Genomic DNA, 18,900 nt, shown 5'->3' with positions numbered 1-18,900 from the left:
AACACTTGAGATTCTACTCCCCTGGGAAATGGGAAGGGTTTGGCCTGCTGTGGGGCTGGGCAGGCTTTGGAGGACAACTTCTCTGGGACCTGTGGCAATGTGTGCAATGGACAAAGCATTAGGAGTGGCAGGGCACCCTAACCCTGGACAGTTTGCCCCCAAGGGGTCAGACCACCTGTAGGTAAAGACCAGCCTGACCCCAGAAGTGGAGATTGGAGGTTTCCTGTAGGACCAGAAAGAAATACAGAAGTAAGGAAGTCCTAAACACGGCCATATCTTTGTTGCCCCAATGACATGGATATCTTGGCCACCACTGTGATGATGTGATGTAAGTAGTCACTGACTCAATGCATGTTTATTGTGCCTGCCGCTGTCTCAGATGCTGGGGATTCAGAGATTAATGACACCCTTCAAGAAGCCTGGTTGAAGCTGGGAGAGAGAAGGTACCACAAGCTAGCGACACAAAATGGCTGTGGTTTTAATTCTCACATGGTTGTTGGTAGTTTCCCATATGATCAGTGAAAAAATATAAATCTTCATCAGAATGGACATGGGAAGAGGCTGATCTTCTTGGTACGAAAAGCCACGCAGCTGGGAGATCTCCCTTCTAACTTCACTACAAATCATTAAGCATGGAGCCCTGGCTAGGGTTCAGATTGGAATAGGTGGGTACCAAGCCAAAAAGCCTTGATCTTCTTTTGATAAGCCAATCACTTGTGAAAGTGCTGCTTAGGGACCTAGGTGAGGGGCGGGTATGAGGTGTGACCTCGGGGAACAAAAGGGAGAGATAATCAGAACTGACAGATTCAGTCCTGTCCAGGCCTCCTCCTGTCAAAGAGAGGCAGACTTGCCTCATTTGCATATCATTTAAATAACACTGATTTCATATCAGAATATGAGGTCTTTTCCCCACTGCTGTGCTAATCCAGCTAGGGAAACTTCAGATCTGAGGTCTAAGTACCGCTAGAAAGAGATGTCCTAAGAGTCGGTCTGGTCTATCTCTATGTCGGCCACTAATTCCCTGTGGGTAAAGTTTTGTCTTGGGGTGCCTGTGTGGCTCAGTGGGCTAAAGCCTCTGCCCTTGGCTCAAGTCGTAATCCCGGGGTTCTGGGATTGAGACCAGCGTCGGGCTCTCTGCTCAGCGGGGAGCCTGCTTCCTCCTCCTCTCTCTCTCTGCCTGCCTCTCTGCCTACTTGTGATCTCTGACTGTCAAATAAACAAGTAAGATCTTAAAAAAAAAAAAAAAAAGTTTTGTTTTCCCCTGGAAGAGTATCCTAAGCACCGAGTAGAAAAATATTTTTTGAATAAATGAATTTTTTCTGAACCAAAGACAATGACTTTGGGACAATTACTTTTTCTTCCTGGGCACTGGGGAGAAGGTATGGGATGTAACTTTGAATAATGGTTTTGACTCTTGGGGCCCTGGGCAGCTGTAGACACCATCCCTGGAAAAATGACCATACCACAACGTGTCATATAATTTTGCAAGTTTTCTAGACCCTCTGAAGTCAATTCTTATATCTCTTAGCCCAAATTGGGAACCCCCGGACCAGAAGAGTTTGAAAATCCTTTGCCTTTTACATTGTAGATTTGTAAATATCCTGGCCCACTTGGGTCTTTCAAGCATGGGAATCTAAGAAGGTGAATTTACTATTTTTACTGGGTTCCTACTAGGTACCAGGTGCTCATTTAATTCTCATAAGACAAAGCAGGCAACATGGTTCCTTTAATAGAGATGAAGAACACAAGACTCAAAGAGAATGAAATGGTTTCTCTGGAGATGGGATTCAAACCCAAGCCTCTAGCTTCAGACCCTTTCTCTTTCTCTAAGGTTAGCTGTGTTTCTCCCTTGTTCCAATACAGCTCCGCTCCTCCTGCCCAGTCCACTGGCCCCAGGACAAGGTGAGCTCGCACCCCACCCCATTAAGTGACTTTCTTCACTGGGAGGAATGAGGTGGGCTAAGCCCAGAGTCTAAGACTTTGCACAGGGAAGGCATCCCGGCCAGGCAGGGGAGGGCCCAATGTACTCAAGTCTACACTGGAACTAGCTGAGCCACCCCTGCCACCAATGTAGAAAAGAAGAGGGAATCCTGGCATTGTAGCTTCCACACATCCCTATTCCCTTTCCTTCTCCCCTTGACGTATCTGCCTAACAAAATCCAAACAGTCAGGGTCAGACAAAACTCTCTCCAGCTCCCATTCCCCCTGCCCTGCCCACTCTTCAAAGGCAAGAATTCCATGTCTTGCAGGAAAAACTGGCAGGAGAGACTGGACCTTGGGAGCCTGATTCAGTTTCCCATTTCTTTGGGGACCAGGAGCCCTATTAGGCACCACTGGTCTGCGTGGGGCTGTTCTGGTGGCTCTAGAACTCTTCTGGGTACCTCTGGATTCCTGCTCCACGCCCGGAGAAATGCCCATGCTGCAGCCGTTGTCCCCAGCGGCTCTCATCTGTTTATCACCCTCTCCCCTGTCACCGCAGGACCTGCTGCCCAGAAACAGCACCTTCTGCAAGTGAGATGGGGGGGGGGAGCAGGGACCAGGTGCTTCAGCTGGTCAGTTTCCTAGAGGCAGGGTATGGCAGATGGCGATGGGGACATCATGGACAAGAGACCAAGGGCAGGGTGGAATGTGCTTGCTAGTGGCCGAGGGCCAGGACTTCTCTGTTGTCATACCCCATGCCATGGCTACCTTTGAGCCATCTGAATGTTGGGGAGTCCAGCGAGGGACTAGATGAGCCCTCAGAAGAAATCAGACAGATGTGCCCCAGCAGTGGGTGTCTGTGTGTGTCTGTGATCACAGAAAAGATTCTGTGATCAGAATCTTTTCCAAGGAGGAGCCACTGCATCACTTTGTGATAGGAGATCCAGGCCCCTCCTCCCGGGGAGGCAAAGGTCCTCCTCATTTGTGTGCTGAGAGTATGGTTGATCCAGGTCCCTGGGCTCCAGCAGGAATGGGCAGAGGTGGGTGTGCTGGAGTTAAATGAGTCCCAGGGTTCTGACAGCCTTTGGTCTTCAAACCGGATGCCCCCTTCCCCAGCTCCGCAGAAAACGCAAGAAGGACTGGTGTAACGTGGGGAGGGAGCTCAGACTCACCCACCCACTGTCCCATCCACATTCTCTGCTTGGTGCGTGCGGGGCCCTCAAGCAAGAGGTGGGGGTCACTGGCTGAGGTGGCCCTGGATGCAACCAGGGGAGCCTCCCTGCCTGAGTCCCTGGCTGGGACCTCGAAGCCGCAGAAACCAGAGTGAAGGCAAGGGGAGCTCAGGGGCATGTTGTAATCCAGTCAAGAAAGCAAGAAGGCAGAGACCATCCGCGTCTGTCAAAAATTTTATTTTTTTCATTTCACACAGAATGATGTTAAAATAAATCCTCAGTAATATATATATTTATATACCTATGTACTTGTGTTGATATTTACAAAAGATTGTGGAGCTCTAGGAAGTCTATGTACACCCATGATCTGGTGGACAGGCGATTTTCATTGAGGCATGTATGTACACACATATGTATAACCATATATTATACACATGTATAATATGTATACATATGTATAACCTATGTACAAATGTCAGACCCTACGGACACAGGAACTCCAAGAGGCAGAAGTCCTGGGTGGGGCAGTGTTGGTGGGGCTGAAAGCTTCCAGAATACATCAGCAAGAATGATCATACTTACACACCCTGTGCAATGCACTTAAAGCTAGTGTCTCAATTTTCACGGAGCAAACAAAGAGTTAAACTCCTCCCGGACTCCCAGGAGTCTTCCCCCGCAAGTCCCGCCCCACCTTCTGCTCCCATTGGTCCCCAGCCTCTTATCACCATGGAGACCCTGGTTCCCTTTCGGCATCATCTTTACGAAGCTTTACCATCAGCCTTGGAGTTCCTTCTCCTATTGATCCCAGGGAGGCTTATTTATCTGCCTCAGGTTTTCGAGTTTTCAGCAATTATGAGAGACAGGGCACGGGAGGGCAGCTGCGGAGTCATGCATGAGCAGCAAGGAAGCCGGTGCAAGCCCTAATTAGAGTCTCTGCTGCACGAGCCTACCTGAGCGGCCATTTCCACATTTTATATATATATGTGTGCAATATATAAAATCTCCAGAGACAGCCTGTATCAGCACATAAGCACACAGGTCTAGAGAGGGAAATAGCATCCCGCCCTCGGGAGCTTTCCAGCTGCGTCCCTGCTGGAAAGTGGAGACTCCTCCTTGATGGCTGGCACCCTTAATTCCGACTGGTCCCAGATTGCCCTCAGTGGACAGAGGGGTGCAGGGATGCAGAAACCCAGGCAGAGGCCAATTTGGCCTGGGCACTGTTGGCTCAGCAGGCTGGAGCTCGATCATGGGACTTTCCAGCTTCCTGGGGCCCTTCAAATGAAGGAATCATCCAAGCACGACAACAAAAGGAAACTGGGTCGCCGGATCCCACGTGAAGGCGGAACTGGGGCAGGCACAGAGTGTGTTCAGACCCTCCGGAGCCAATGCTCACCCTCGCCAACGCCGGCTGGAGCGGCTCTTGCTCTTCTCCCCCATGTCCTAGCCTGCGGCTCTTTGCTCCTTCGCAGCCCTACCTGGCAGGGCACGATCCTTGCCCCGCACTTCACAAGCGAAAAAGGCAGTAACGTCAGCAGCAGGCATGGAAAGGGTTTGGAAGCAAAGTGGGCCGCTGGATATTCCCTTGCTCCCAGCCCTACCTCTCTCTCTCTCTAGCAGCCCTTGTACAAACAAGGCAGCCAGTGTCTAGGGAATCCTTTTTAGGGAGAAGCAGGGCTTCGAGCCTCTCCCAAGGGCTGAGAAGGGACACAGGACTGAGTCCTCTGTGTAGCTACTGAAGGTCCTAGCACACAGCCACGTCTATGCTGCCCTCAATTATCTAGATGATGCAGCAGCTGTCCACGCTATTACGTAACCACACCTGCCCTGTGCATCCGTCACGGGAACGATGCAGGGAGTTCTCAGCTGCAAACTCATCTGGAACATATCTGACTATTTTAGGAGTGCAGAGGAGCAAAGAGTTCTATCTCTTTCCACGCCGAGGTTCATGCAGTGTCAGAAGCAGCCATCCAGACAGGCAGCCTCGGCTGCCCCAGTTTGCCCGCTGCTCATGCTAAGTCTGGGTAACAGGCTTCTCCCACTGGGTCCCAGCCAGCATGGCGACACTGGAGGGCCACCACGGGTAGTGGGAGGTAGCAGGCACCCCTGCAGTGCCCCAGTTACCAGGACAGCAGTGAGGAATCCCTCCTACCCTCCTCCAGGTGGACTGCGCAGAGTCTCATGCAGGACGTGAGCAGGGAGTTCGCTCCCGTGGGTCTAACATGCTGCTGGGAAGATGGAGAGTGAGAGCGCGGTGCAGCTCGGAGATAGCTGTTTCTCCAAAGAGGCCAGTGCCTCCGAGCTGCTCTCCTACCCAGACCCACAAGCTACTGTCGTTCAGGACAATAAAAGGGTAGGCTGGTTGCTTTCATTGGTTATCACACATCCTGCTTTCCCTAGGGCAGGGGCGTTCTCTAGTTTATCAGAAACGTTACTTGGAGCTCTCCTGAAATTCAAGCCTAGGACACCACCCATGACAAATAGTCCTGGGCCCCAAGATGTCTTCAAGCTTTCCACCCCTCCCCCTACCCTCATGCACCCATCCCCCCCACCCTGACTGGAACCAAAAGTTTGGAATAGCTTTTTTGGCTTCAGTGATGAGGTTACAGCCAACCAGGGCAGACAGAACAAAGGATAAAGCACCTGGCCCTTAGATCCGACTTCCCTTTTATCCCTGAGTCAGCCAGCCACCTGGGAGGGAGAGGAGAGAGGTAATCCTTGAGCCCAATCGATCATCTGTTATGAAAGAACAGCCTTCTAGAGAGGTACCTCCGTAGAAGCAAGAGAACTGAACTGGAGAGGGGGTTAAGAATGCAAAGAAAGGTCATTTAAAAATTCAAATAAATGCAGTTTATTCCTCGGATTGCCAAATTTATTCCACATTTAGCGAAGCTAAGGGGGTCTTCACTGTATAATTTCTGAAACAACGGTATACATATATACATATACTATACACATATATACATAGGTATATGTATATATGGGAAACCTCTGATAACTCAGGACCCACGAACCCAAACCGCGATTAATGCAGGCATTACGTTCTCTTGCTCTGCTTTCCGTAGAAAGAAGCAAATGACAGCAAGGGCATATCTGATGAAGCATCATGTGCCCAAACGGCCAACTTCCGGTAAGCCTTGCGGCCGGCGTACATGCAGCCTATCTCTTTGGTCTCCTCCATCTGTAATTTCCTTACGATGAGCACTGAGGTTTACAGTGTTGACCCTGAGCCACGCAAGGTCTTCCGTCGTCTTCAAACACTCTACTTGCTAAGGCAGGCACGTTTATACAAACCTACTTGGGAAACGGGTTTTTGTTTTGTTTTGTTTTGTTTTTCAATAGCAAAGGTTGAACCCAGACATGGTGTCCCATTCCCACTCAAACCACCCTAATTGTAAAGCAATCAGGATGCTCCCTTCCCTGAGGAATTCCCCGTCAGTTAACTGAGGTTTTGCTGTACATCTATATAGAGCAAGGTAGATTGAGGAGTGGACTAGGACCCTGGGGTTGTCAGCCTTCCTGGATTGTCTGGTCTGAGTATCTAACCTTACAGATTTTTTTTCAGGAGAGGGCGAGTCTTCTGAACCCCCCAGTTATGTGTGGAAATACTTATGCAAGTGCACACAGTAGTGGGTGGTGGGGCCTTTGTTGCTCCCATGCCATGCCCTAACCACCCACTTTCTATCCCTGTAGACCTCTCCTCCCAGTAGCTTGCTTCCCTCCACAGCTCTCCTGGAGTCCCTTTTGGTAAAGCAAGTCAGCTTGTCTGCCCAGGCTACCCATCCCAGGTATGAACCTCCAGGCCTTGTTCCCCCAGCATCCATCTCCCTGGGGGAGGGGGGAGGGAAACAAATGGATCAAGTAATGGCTTTTAGTGCATGGAAATGATCTTCTGTAATGGCTCAGGATGCTTTATTCTTATCTATTGGTAAGTGCTTTTCTGCAGGGTTCCATTACACCCTGCCAGATTGACTGAGAATCAACGAGATGGGCTGGCGTGAGGTCACCCAAAGTCAAGGTTGCCATGCCTATGGGTTGTGAGAATGCCCTTTGAGAGCTGGCAGAGAGGGGCAGGTGGGAGGGAGAGAGGGACTGAGGTGCACATAGGGACAGAGCGCAGTACACATGGGAAAGAGAGTGACAAAGAAAGCCTTCCCGTGGACATTCCTCGAGCATACGCTGCACCTCTACCAAGGTTTACATTCCCGGGGAGGGTCAGAGCCTCAGAGGCCAGGAGCCCTGTGAACATGCAGGGAGAAGAGGGAACCACAGACAGGGGGCTAACGCCCAGAAGCCAAGGGCATTATCTGAGAATCCCGGTGCTATCACATTTCAGTCCTGAGAACTTGGTTTTGAAATAGCTATTGCTAAAGAAAACAGTCACTATTTAGTTTATTGCACGTTTCCTCGTTAAAAAAATTCAAACACAAACTAGGAGAGATGGAACGGAGCTTTGGTGGGAAGGGAAGCAGAAAGAAAGGAAAAGTGAACTAGATGAGTTTGAGGAAGAGACCCAGCCCAGCTTGCAGAGGGCCCTTCCCCTCAACCGAACCCTGCTTGGGGCTGGTCTCAACAAGGGCAGACTCTGAAGCTACCAATGATGGCCCCACTAACCACAGGGACACCTCCAGCATCCAGCACCCTGCTAGTTGGCTCAGGTGGCTAATGATGTTAGAGGTTAAGGTTGTGCATTCAAACCTGGCAATGGACACTTTGCTGAGGCTGGGGGACCTCCGCTGTGTAGCCAAGGACTGCCCAGGCATTACAGCCTATGTGGACCAGCCTCTCGGACCAGGCAGCCATCACCCAGGTGGAGGCTGTTGGGATAACGGCCCCCGGGAGAGCCAGAGCAGGAGCAGAGCTCACCATCCCCACTCCTGGGTAAAACACTCCAAGCCCGTACTTCTCCTGCCTGCCTTGGGGGCTGTGGTGCCACCCTCACATGCAATTTGCAAACTGTCCTAGAGTCTCCTTTGGGGAAAGTCAGCCTCCACCTCCTTCCTCCCCTGCTGTGGGCCGCACTAACCCCCCAGCCAGAGGCTCTTCAGGTGGCACCGCCTTTTCTCAACATGGGTTAGCACTAGTATTTTAGACTGACTCTGAGGAAGTAAGATGGGCAAAGTCTTCACTACGATGGAATGAGAGATCCAGGGACAGCAGATAGGACAAGCCAGTCTTGCAATCCTCCCCACCTGGGGCAGCTACAAGGGCACTCAGGCCCACAAAGCTCTCATGGAGTCCTTTCCACATCAAGACAATGGAGTGGAGGCACACTCCCTGGGGGCTCCTTTCAAAAGCCTTCTCTCCCGGTGACATGCCTACGCCATCCTCAGAAGCCCAGCTGCGAGGGACAGAGGGAAGAAGAGAGGAAGACAGTGTGTCAGACACCACAGAAACACAGAGCCTTCATTCTGTCCTCAACTAGGTTTCGGCTCCTGCAAAGTTTACACTGCAATTGGACCCCTCTCTTCCTGATCATCTCCCTGCCTTTCCTGGACTTCTTTCTCTTTAGCCTCCTAAAGTTGGAGGTCATGGAGACACCTGCTGAAGCTGAAGGGTAAATTGCTCCCTTGACTTGGAAGCCCATAGAAGGCCGGACGTCTTGCTCTGAACATGAACATTGGACCCCACATGTCCATTCCCTGCTGCTGTTGCTTCCTCCGTGGGGACGGGGAGCTGTGGCCATGGACAGGAGGGACATGTTTGGGAGGGCCACAGGAGTAAAGACCGAAGTGCCTGAGCTGATGCCTGACTTCACTTCCCAACTTCCTCCTGCGGGGATGCCTTGGCCAATGAGTGCCCAGCTCTCTCAGCTAGTCCCACCCGTGGGAAGAAGCGGCTCTGTGTGCCATTCGAAACAGTGGGGAATCTTACAAAGTATTCAAATCCGGCCTTAGAATATAGGATAAAAATCGGGCCTTCTAAACAATTGTTGCTTGAGAGCATGGCACGAGGTTCACATCCTTACTCGCGTTTCTCGTAAGCTGAGTTAGCGCGCATTTCCTCAAGACCCAGCAGTTGGATGGGAGGGAGGGCATCCAGCTGGAGACCCGGCAAAGAAGACGGGCATGCTGGGATTGAGACCCCAAAAAGGGGACTCAGGAGTTGACCCCGCTGGGCTTATGCCCAAGAGCAAGTGAGATGCCCCATGCAAGGAAAGGTGGCTCATTTGAAGAGACGAGTCTACATATGGTCTTGACTGTCTCTGACCCGCCCTTGACAAAGCCATTGAGGATGGAAGGGCAGTGAGGTCTGAGGACTGATGGAATATTGGGGCCATCTTCACTCTGATTTTGGGCCCAGGGCCCTACAGTTTCTTGAGCTGTCCCTGCTTTCAAGAGAATGGAGCCGAATCTGGAGATCCCAGGGTTTGGGAGAAGGGGTGCCTGGGCTAGGGGGCTGTCTATGGGGGCTTACTCCAAAGGCTAGGGCATGGCAAGGAGGCATGGGTTAATAGGGCGCGGGCTGTCCCAGGTCCTTCCACACCCGCATTTCTGGTGGGAGAAAAGTGAGTAAGTAGAAGTCCTGTGAGATTCCCAGTTTTAATCAGAGATCTGTTCAACAGCGGTAGCCCATCTTTTTGCTTTAAACCTCAGGGGTTACCTCTCTGGGAAATCTGAACATGGGAGAAAGAGAGGAGGGTTGAAGAAGAGGCTTCTTGAAGGCTATTGGGGGAGTACAGATGCAGACTGGGGAAAAGTGATGAAATCTCATCTTTTTTTAGAGTTGACTGATTTATAGCTGTGGGGACAGAGAGCTTGATCTGAGTTCACACTCCCCGTGAACTGTGTGTGTATCTGTTGGGTGTGTGTGCTGGGTTGTGTGCCTCCAATGAGTGAATGGATTGTGTGAATAAACAGAGTGTGATCTGAGTTCACACTCCATGTGAACTGTGTGTGTATCTGGGTGTGTGTGCTGGGTTGTGTGCCTCCAATGAGTAAATGCATTGTGTGAATAAACAGAGTGTGATCTGAGTTCACACTCCATGTGAACTGTGTGTGTATCTGTTTGGGTGTGTGTGCTGGGTTGTGTGCCTCCAATGAGTAAATGCATTGTGTGTATAAACAGAGTGTGTGTGTATTCGGTGGGCAGAAACTATGTAAAGAATCCTTGCTGTACTGTATATACAGACCCATCACGTTCGTGGGGTTTTTTATTCATTTTGCGTCTGAGTGGTGGTTGTGTCCTTGGATGTGGTGTGTGTAGGTCTTCTGTGATCTGTTCTGTATTGGTAAGTATGTTCTCGGTCCGTGCTGAATGTGCATATTTTGGACACCAGTGTAGTTACGTATCATCTGTGCATGCCCTTTTCATTAACTGGCCTCTGTGCATTTGCATTGCTCGTTTTGTATTTGTGTGGGACAACAGGGTATCTATTTTGCAGTGGGCATGCAGGTATTGTGTCTGCACCTGTGGGTATTTTATCGTCCTAGGTCAAAGCCACAGGGATAAGAGATCTCCCCACTGACCCAGGCCTTGGGTATAGGTTTACCATCTGTTGCCCAAGGTCTGTGCCCTTCCCACCCCATGTCTTGGAAATTCAGCACCACCTCCCGCGAAGGAGAGGAAGAGAAGCGCAGAGTCTTTGCACTGGGCATGGGGTGTCCTGCAGATCCCTGGGGATGTGGGTGACCAGGAACTAATGAGCACCCTGGGCCTAGCACCCTGAGCTGGTGCCCCACCCCCCAAGGTAACTGTAGGTGCTAGACAGCCAACGGGAAGGCTCGGGCTGGAGCCAAGGCTGGGTGGCCTAAGCACACAACTCACTGTGTTTGGGAAGCGAAAGCCCAGTCTGGGAGGCGACGGCGTGACCACCTCAACCCATTCCAGGGCCAGCCTGAACTCCACCCACAGGCGACACAGCACTCATTCCCTTTCAGTCTGTCCCAGGGCGGGGAATGATTTTCTATCCAGCCTTGGGTTTCTTTAAGCAGCTCTGTTGGCCAGTGCCATGGGGAAAGCGTTTGAGCCTGGCCATGGAAATGATGCGTGTAGGTCACCTAGCATCATCATCCCTTGGCCCAGGACTTCCGAGGCTTCCGCCCCGAGGAAGCCCCCCTTCAAGCCTAGACCTGCGGCACTGGGTCCCTGGTTCCAAGCAGGAGATCCATTCTGGCTCTTTAGGGAAAGGGCTGTTAAAGTGACTGATGCAGAGCCAGACGACAAGAAAAACCCAAGAAAACCTGAAGAGGGCGGGTGAAGATGAGAAAGGAGATGATTAACAAGATGGGCTGTAGAGAAGCCTGGGGCCAGTGTGGCCCAGGGCAGCGGGAGCCGTGGGGGCCACAGGCCCTTGTGCACTGGGTGAGACAAGCTTCAGCCACGGGGAACTGAAGCTGCAGCACGTGGAGGGCAGAAAGACAATTCTAACATCTAGGAATCCATGAAGACTGGAGTGTCTGAGGCGATGGCAGCAAACCCAGTCCCAGTGGGTTTATCGATGAGATAAGTTAACCCATTAGGCCTCTCAGACAACCAACCCACCAAGCAGTGGATTTGCTCCCGAACCTGAACTCCAGAGAATGAATATATATATATATATATGCATATATATATATATAAGTGTGTGCATGTGTGCACATATACACACACACACGCATATGTGTGCATGTATATAACACATACACACAGGTATGTATGCATGTATATAATATACACACATGTATGTATGCATGTAGTACATATACATACATACGCTAGTGCACATAGTCAAACACATGCGTAAGTTGCCCTGTGTCAGAAATATTGCATAAGCTTATACAAGGTTCAAATGCAATTTCTTCTATAGCGAGCTAGGTAGAGGAACTCGTGAGAGAGATACTCAATATATGCTTATATACACTGGATCCTCAAATCCGCCTGTCCTCAGGCCCAGATGCCTGGGTCAGCTAGAGAGTCATCCCCATAATTAGGTTCAGTCGTAAGGTGCGGTGATGTGAGGTTTCAGAGAGCGGCTTCCCTTGCTCCCCCTTCTGGGCTTTGCAAAGGTCTGTGCCCCCAGGTCGAAGAACAGGGATGGGGTGGACTGGGGAGCCGGAAGTTGGGGTTCCCCATGCCAAACAGTCTCTTTTTTATTCTCCTGACTGAGGGCTTTTTGTCTTCTGATTGGGGCGGGGGGGGGGGCGGAGAAAACCAAAACCAACCAAAACACCCCCTAGCTCAGTGCCACTCCAGGGATCTTAATACTCTAGATATGAATACTGTGTAGGCTACTAAGAAAATAGGTTATCTCCTGTGGTTTAAATATCGAGATGCATGCAACAAACACCCATGCAGCTCTAGCTCATTACTGGTAATGGCACTGCGGGGGTCAGCACCGCGGGCACGGCGCAAGGAAAGCATATGTCTGCACACTCCAGCGGCACGCGGGAGTCAGACGTTTTGTGACCCTGAAGCCTGCGAAAATGGAGAGATCCGAAGCCGAGAGGTCCCTGGGTTGGTTAGCTTCTCCCCAGCGGCCTGAGAGCCAGCGTGCAACTCGACCACTCATGTTCAGTCATCCTGACTGTCCCTCCCCCTGGGGTTCCCTCACAGCCACACTGCAGAGAAAAACCAAATGCAGCATTTTCCGTTATGAAACACAAGCCTCCGAAGCATCAACTTGGCAAGTGCAATTCACAAACCCCAGCCCGTGACACAGAGAGTCTAATTCCAATACGGCAGGCCTGCGTGTTCTTCTCAATGCAAAAATGGGAAATGACCTTTTGAATAATTCCCCGTGCTTTCAAGCTAAGCCACCATGGTTTTCCTCTGTGAAGCGGGAGGTGGGGCTCCTATGGGCCCAGGGGGTTCGGGGCCCCAGAGGCTGGGGAGGGTGGGGTGCGTCTCCCAGGGAGGAGGGGAGGGTGTGCGCATTTAATTCAGAAAGGAAGGTGGCACCGATGGGGCGGGTTATGTGTCCACTATGAGGTGGCCCCAGTGTGTCTTTCTGAAATTCTGGCTCCATAGGGGACTCCCCTGTTTGGAAACCCCTAGGCCAGTGATGAAGATTTATTTGCATGAAAGCCAGGGATAGATATTCTGTGTTCTAAATCAAAAATCAAAAGATCGAAAGTCACTTGCACGACTACTGCTTCCCATGCAGAACCAGATGTACACTGTAGAACACACTGACTACAATGCAGGCTATTTATGCTGTATCTGCAGGAGTTCCATGGAGCTGCGGGTGTGTTAATAGGTTTCAATCAGACATCAGTTAACATTTTGGTAATATTCACATAGTTTGTATTAGCCAAAGTGCAGTTGGCCGTTTTCAAGTTTTCCTCTCTAAAGTCCTCGTTACTGTTGTTGACCCCCTCCTGGATCTCCATGTAATCAGACTTACTAATGGTAGAGGCACTTCTACTTTTCTTCAGGTCGGGGGAGGAGGGGATCTTTGGACAGCTTGTCACTTGCAGGTACTGAGCCTGCTCCTCTCCCTCTGTCTCCCGGTGGTAGAAGTAGTTGAAGTTGGACACTATGACGGGGACCGGTAAGGCAATGGTTAACACACCTGCAATTGCACAGAGGGACCCCACGATCTTTCCCCCAATGGTAGTCGGAACCATGTCTCCATAGCCTACAGTTGTCATGGAGACGACTGCCCACCAGAAGGCATCCGGGATGCTGGGGAACTGGGACTCTCGCTCATCGGCCTCTGCAAAATAGACAGCACTAGAGAAAAGGATGACCCCGATGAAGAGGAAGAATATCAGGAGGCCCAATTCTCTCATGCTGGCTTTGAGGGTCTGCCCTAGAATCTGGAGACCTTTGGAGTGCCGAGACAACTTGAAAATCCTAAAGACTCTTACCAACCGGATGACACGGAGGATGGCCAGCGACATGGCCTGCTGGCCTTGCTGGGCGTCCTCTGGCTTCTCGGCCAGCTCCGTCCCCAGGGTGATGAAGTAGGGGATGATGGCCACAATGTCAATGATGTTCATGATGTTGGTGAAGAAGCCGGCTTTGCTGGGGCAGGCAAAGAACCGCACCAAGAATTCGAACGAGAACCAGATGATGCAAAGAGTCTCGACAATGAAGAAAGGGTCGGTGAAGGAGGTTGACTGCTGGTACCCGATGGTGCTGTTGGAGTAAGTGTGGAAGGTCATCCCGCTCCCATGCATGTCCTCGTTCTCATCCCGGAAGATGGGCAGGGTCTCCAGGCAGAAGCTGACGATGGAGATCAGGATGACCATGACGGATACGATAGCTATAATCCTAGCAGGCCCTGAGCTCTCTGGGTATTCAAAGAGAAGCCACACCTGCCTCTGAAACTCATTTTCGGGCAGAGGACGCTCTTCCTCCTTGATGTAGCCTTCGTCTTCCCGAAACATCTCCATTGCTTCTTCTCCCAGCTCATAAAACCGAATTTCTTCAGAGAAGATGTCCAAGGGCACGTTCACGGGCCGTCTCAAGCGGCCACCCGACTGGTAATAGTACAAAATGGCATCAAAGCTGGGCCGGTTCCGATCGAAAAAGTACTCATTTCGGAGGGGGTCAAAGTACCTCATCCGCTTCTTTGGGTCCCCTAAGAGGGTCTCTGGAAACTGGGCTAAGGTCTTGAGCTGGGTCTCAAAGCGCAGCCCCGAGATGTTGATGACCACCCTCTCACAGCACTCGTGGTCGGCCTCGGGGTCGTATGTGTCGTGCGGGTGCCCGGGGAGGGCGGCGGCCTCATCCGCTGGCTCTCCGGTGGCCACTGTCATAATGGGGGCTGAGAGAAGGGCCTCACACTATGCCTTCCAGCTGCCCGGCAGCAGGGAACTCAGGGTGCTGCTTACGGCCCCAGGAAACACAGAAGCATTGGCCTGGATTCCTGCAGGAGAGCCCCGAGGGCTCTCTGAGGACCAGAGAGACAGCCTCCCTTGGCTGAAAGACAGAGGCAGTTAAGGGCATGAGACCCCTCCCCACCGGCAGCCTGACCTGCGTTGCTGCTCCTTGTCTCTATCTTTGAGCCAAGAGCTCAGAAACATCACCACCACCACCACTACCACCACCACCAAAACCAAGCCAAACCAAACCAAACCAAACCAAACCAAAACAAAAAAAACTTACTTTCACCTTAAACCTGGCTAGGGATCAGAGGCAAGCAGATGCCAGTCTCTCTAGAAAGTTCCAGATGGCCCTGCCCTGGGGGAAGGGGGCTGGTACAGGCCCCCTCTGCAGGGCCCAGGTTTCAAGGAGCACAACCCCCATACTAGAGGCTGAAAGTGAGTCCTCTCCTGGCTTGGAGGAATGTCTCCAAATGCCTGTCCCCAGGGAGGTATTCACAGGGGTGTATCTTGGGCCTGGGTCTCCCTCACTGCCCCTACTCCAGTGACTCTACACATGGCTGTTATTAAAAATAGATTGATTTACCTGACAAGGCAGGAACCGGAAGCTCTCTTCCTCGAAGAGCTGATCAGATACCGTGGGAATCCTAGATACACAAATCGGCAGTCCGACTGCCCATCACGTCTCCTCACTTGAGCGAGAAATAATGGTGAGTCATTCTGGGCAGGAGGGCGGGCTCCAGGTCCTGGAGGTGAGCTCCAGAACTGGGCTGGCCCGGAGGGGCTGTGGAGCGCCTGGCCAGGGGCACGCGGGATTCGAGGATGTGGAGCTTGGGTCTGGAGCCTTTGGAAGGAAGGAGGCAAGATGCAAAGCTCAGCAGAAGCCAGAGTCCTCCTGGCTGTCCTCAGGAAGTGTGACGTTGCCTGGAAAAAACAGCAGCAAGGTGGAACCAGGGCTTTCGGGGGGGCAGGTGCCAAGATTTAGGAGGGCTCTGGTGGCTTTCCTTCCATGCCCACCTTCCATGCTGGTGTCACACCTGAGAACTACCTCTCAGCCTCCCCGCCTCCTCTGGGCAGGCTTCCATCAGCTGGAAGCCTTTTCTCCCAGGCAAGGAGCCTTCAGGCTGGGCTGGGCCTGTCTCCTCCAGGGGCCTCCCAGGGCTGAGCCAGATCTCCCTTGGTCCCCAGCAGCCCTCAGAAGGGACGCGGGGCAAAGCCCTCCAGCCCCCAGGTCAGGACGCGGCAACTCCCAAGGGGGAGGGCTTCCTGCACCGCAGCGGACTGGAAGCTCTGACCCCGGCAGGATCCCGGAGGAGGAAGACCCCCTCCCCGGCAACCTCCCAGATGCACACTCCTGCGGAGCCCATCTAGGGAGACTCCTCATACGGAAAGGTCGACTCTACAAAAGCTGGCTGGCTTGGTCCCAAGACTTACTCTCCTTCGGGGATCCCTGGGGTGGAGGCTTCCCTCTGAGCAGGGTGGCATGTGATTTGGACAGGCGCTCGACCACCGATTTCTCCCCCAAGAGAAAAGCCCTCACATCTCCTCCGCAGGGAGCGCAGAACGAAGCTCGGCCACCCTGGCTGCAGGCGGCTCGGCAGCCGCGAGAGGGGGAGCCTGGAGGAAGCCGGCTTCCGGGCTGGCCCCCTGCCGGCCCAATCCCGCCGGCCGCAGGGCGGGGAGGGGTCCGGGCCCTCTCCCCATCGCCCCGACTCCGGCCGGGATTCCACCAGGCGCGCTCCGCGCTCGGTTCCGCGCCGGCGGACCGGACCCACTAGCAGCTGGCCGCCGCGGGCGAGCGCCGCCTTAACCCTTTCCTGCCCGGCCGCCGCGGGCCCGAGCGCAGCCCGGCTCTCTCGCCCTTCGGGGTCCATCTCCTCCACCCCCCACCCCAACAAAAACCCGGGAGCCCAAACTCTGGGGGGTGGGGAGGAGGGTGCTGCCCCAGATCTCCGATTCCTCCTAAGCGCCGGGGCTCCGCCGCAGCGCACAGCCCCGGGGAAGCGGAAAAACCCTGCTCCGCCGCAAAGCGGTTTTGAATCGGAGCCGAAGAGGGGGATGCAGGCCGGCGTCCCAAGTGGTTCGGGTCCTACCAACCGGCGCTATTCACCGGACCCGGTTCTGCCGTCAGCTGCATTTCCCATCACCCGCCAGCGCCTCGCTGCGCCCTCCGCCCGCGCCGTGCGCAGCCCAAGGGTCCCGAGCCTGTTCCGTGCCCTCTCCCTCCGCAGGGCGCCAGTCCCGGTCGCCCGGCTGGGTCTCAGCCGGAGCCTGCCGCGCTGCAGGCTGCGCCGCCCGGTGCCCCGCAGCCCCTCCACACGCCGCAGCCCGGGCAGGGGAAGCGGCACGCGCAGCCCCACGCCCCGACACTGATTTACCCTTCCCGCTGGGCACCCGGGGCCTCCATGTTCCTGGGTGACCGCGAGCGCCGGCGGAACGGCGGCGGCGGGCGGCAGGGGTGCGGGCGGCCAGCCGGGAGCCGGCTCTGCAGTCCCGCGGGCGGCGCGTACGGAGCGCCCGGCCGCCGCCCGCAGCCGCACCGCGCCGCACCGCGCCACGCAGCGCCGCACCTGGCCCGGCTGCGAACTCGAATTAAAGGGGCCGGCGGGGACCAGAGCCGAGCAGGTGGCCGCTGAGTTGGGCCCCCAGGGCCTGGGCCCCCACCCTACGAAGAGAACACCCATGCTTTGGCAGAGCCCAGTTTACTAACCAGAACCTCGTGGAGAGCTCAGCTGGGTGCCGCCGGGGCCGGGGAACCGGGGACAGAAGTTGAGGGGCGGTCGTGAGAGGCTCCTGCCAACATAATGAAGTAGGCGAGGAGGAAACAATCGATAGGCGCTATCCCAAGCCCGAGGAGGGCTCCGGCCCCCGCAGGAGATGTGTTGCTATTATTACGATGCTGCCAGACACAATCTGCAGACCCCTCTCGCGCCGGCTCGCCCTCTCCTCCAGCTCTGCCTCCCCAGCTCTCTCTTACCCAGCCGAAGCCCCGGCTTCGCAAGGGAATGCAGCAGGTACGGCCCTGCAGTGTGGCTGAAACTCGTGGCTGGTTTCCTGCCAAGGAGCCACAGGAAGGGGCAGAACTGCAGAGTCGGCCCTCTGCCCCCGCCCCCCCCACGCCCACCACAGGGCCCTGCAGCTGCCCTGGGGAAGAGCCGGTCCCCTCACAGACCTCAACAGAGCCCACTGGTCCACCGGGCTCAGAAATTAGGAGTGTAGCTTCTGCTGCCCTGGCACCACGGGGTGGGCAGAGGCGGATGTCCTTTGCTTTTGGAAGAAAGTGCGTGGGAAGCCCGATCTGCCCTCTGCCCAGACGGTGGATCTAAGAGGGTCCAGGGTGCTCTTGGGAGCCCCGTGACAGCCCCCTGCCCCTGGGAGTTCTGATCTCCAGATCTCTGTCCAAATCTCAGTTCCAAACAGTGATTCCTTGAGCCCAGAGTGCCCCAGAGACGGAGCTTAGATGTCCAGGGGCTCCTGTCCCAGGGAGACTCCTGCTGGGTCTCCTTGCTGAGACCCTTCCTCTGGAGGCCTATAGCTTCTGATGGAAATTCTGAGAGCCTACAGAGTCCAGCTCTGTGAAATTCTGCATTTCATCAGGCTAGTCTGCTGGGTATGGTTTAAAACTGGGGGCTTAGTCAGAGCACAGGGACAGTCCAGGAGGACAGTGACCGTAGTGAGCTCTGGGGATGACAGATGACTATAAAGCAGATCTTGTTTAGTCTAGGGCTTCTAGAAGCTAGCCTCTCAGTGTCCTAGCCTGAGCACGGTCTGGGTGTTTTGGAGTTCTAGGTGAATTAATTCAAGTCTCTGGACCTCAGTGTCCTTGTCTGCAAAATGAGGCTACTTCACGGGCTGTTGTGAGGGTTTAAGTTGCTCATGGGAAGAGTTTAGTCCCTGGCAGGCACTCCACAAATGATGGTTTCTCTGCTCTGCTTCCCTGTGAAAGTCTGTGTGACTCCCAGCCTCAAGCTTAGCTGCTGGCTGCTTCTCTAGGAGCCCAATCAGCAGGTTTGGCTCGCCCTGTCTCTCTGCCTCCCAGTGTACCTGACTCCTCACTTGCC

General features: G+C 53.8%; 1 protein-coding gene across 5 annotated transcripts; it reads right to left on the bottom strand.

The window, feature by feature from the left end:
* Positions 1-3,313: 3,313 nt before the first annotated feature.
* KCNA2 (potassium voltage-gated channel subfamily A member 2) lies at positions 3,314-18,086 on the bottom strand. Of its 5 annotated transcripts, none has more exons than XM_082688038.1 (3): positions 18,012-18,086; positions 15,426-15,763; positions 3,314-14,936 (listed from the first exon to the last, which is right to left on the bottom strand). In XM_082688038.1, the coding sequence occupies exon 3, from the start codon at positions 14,771-14,773 to the stop codon at positions 13,274-13,276; it is 1,500 nt and encodes a 499-aa protein (XP_082544164.1). In that variant the 5' UTR covers positions 14,774-14,936; positions 15,426-15,763; positions 18,012-18,086; the 3' UTR covers positions 3,314-13,273. The 5 variants fall into 5 exon arrangements, with proteins under 5 accessions (XP_082544164.1, XP_082544161.1, XP_082544160.1 ...); XM_082688035.1 differs by lacking the exon at positions 18,012-18,086 and adding an exon at positions 17,550-17,866; XM_082688034.1 differs by lacking the exon at positions 18,012-18,086 and adding an exon at positions 17,218-17,359.
* Positions 18,087-18,900: the final 814 nt, after the last annotated feature.

Source organism: Mustela nivalis (assembly GCF_964662115.1).
Source record: "Mustela nivalis genome assembly, chromosome: 10".
NCBI classification, from domain to species: Eukaryota; Metazoa; Chordata; class Mammalia; order Carnivora; family Mustelidae; genus Mustela; species Mustela nivalis.
Note: the sequence above shows the minus strand (reverse complement) of the source record. Positions and strands in the feature narration are given on the sequence as shown.

Coding starts and splice junctions, on each gene's coding strand:
- KCNA2 (XM_082688038.1), bottom strand. CDS start 14,773: ATGACAGTGGCCACCGGAGAGCCAGCGGATGAGGCCGCCGCCCTCCCC.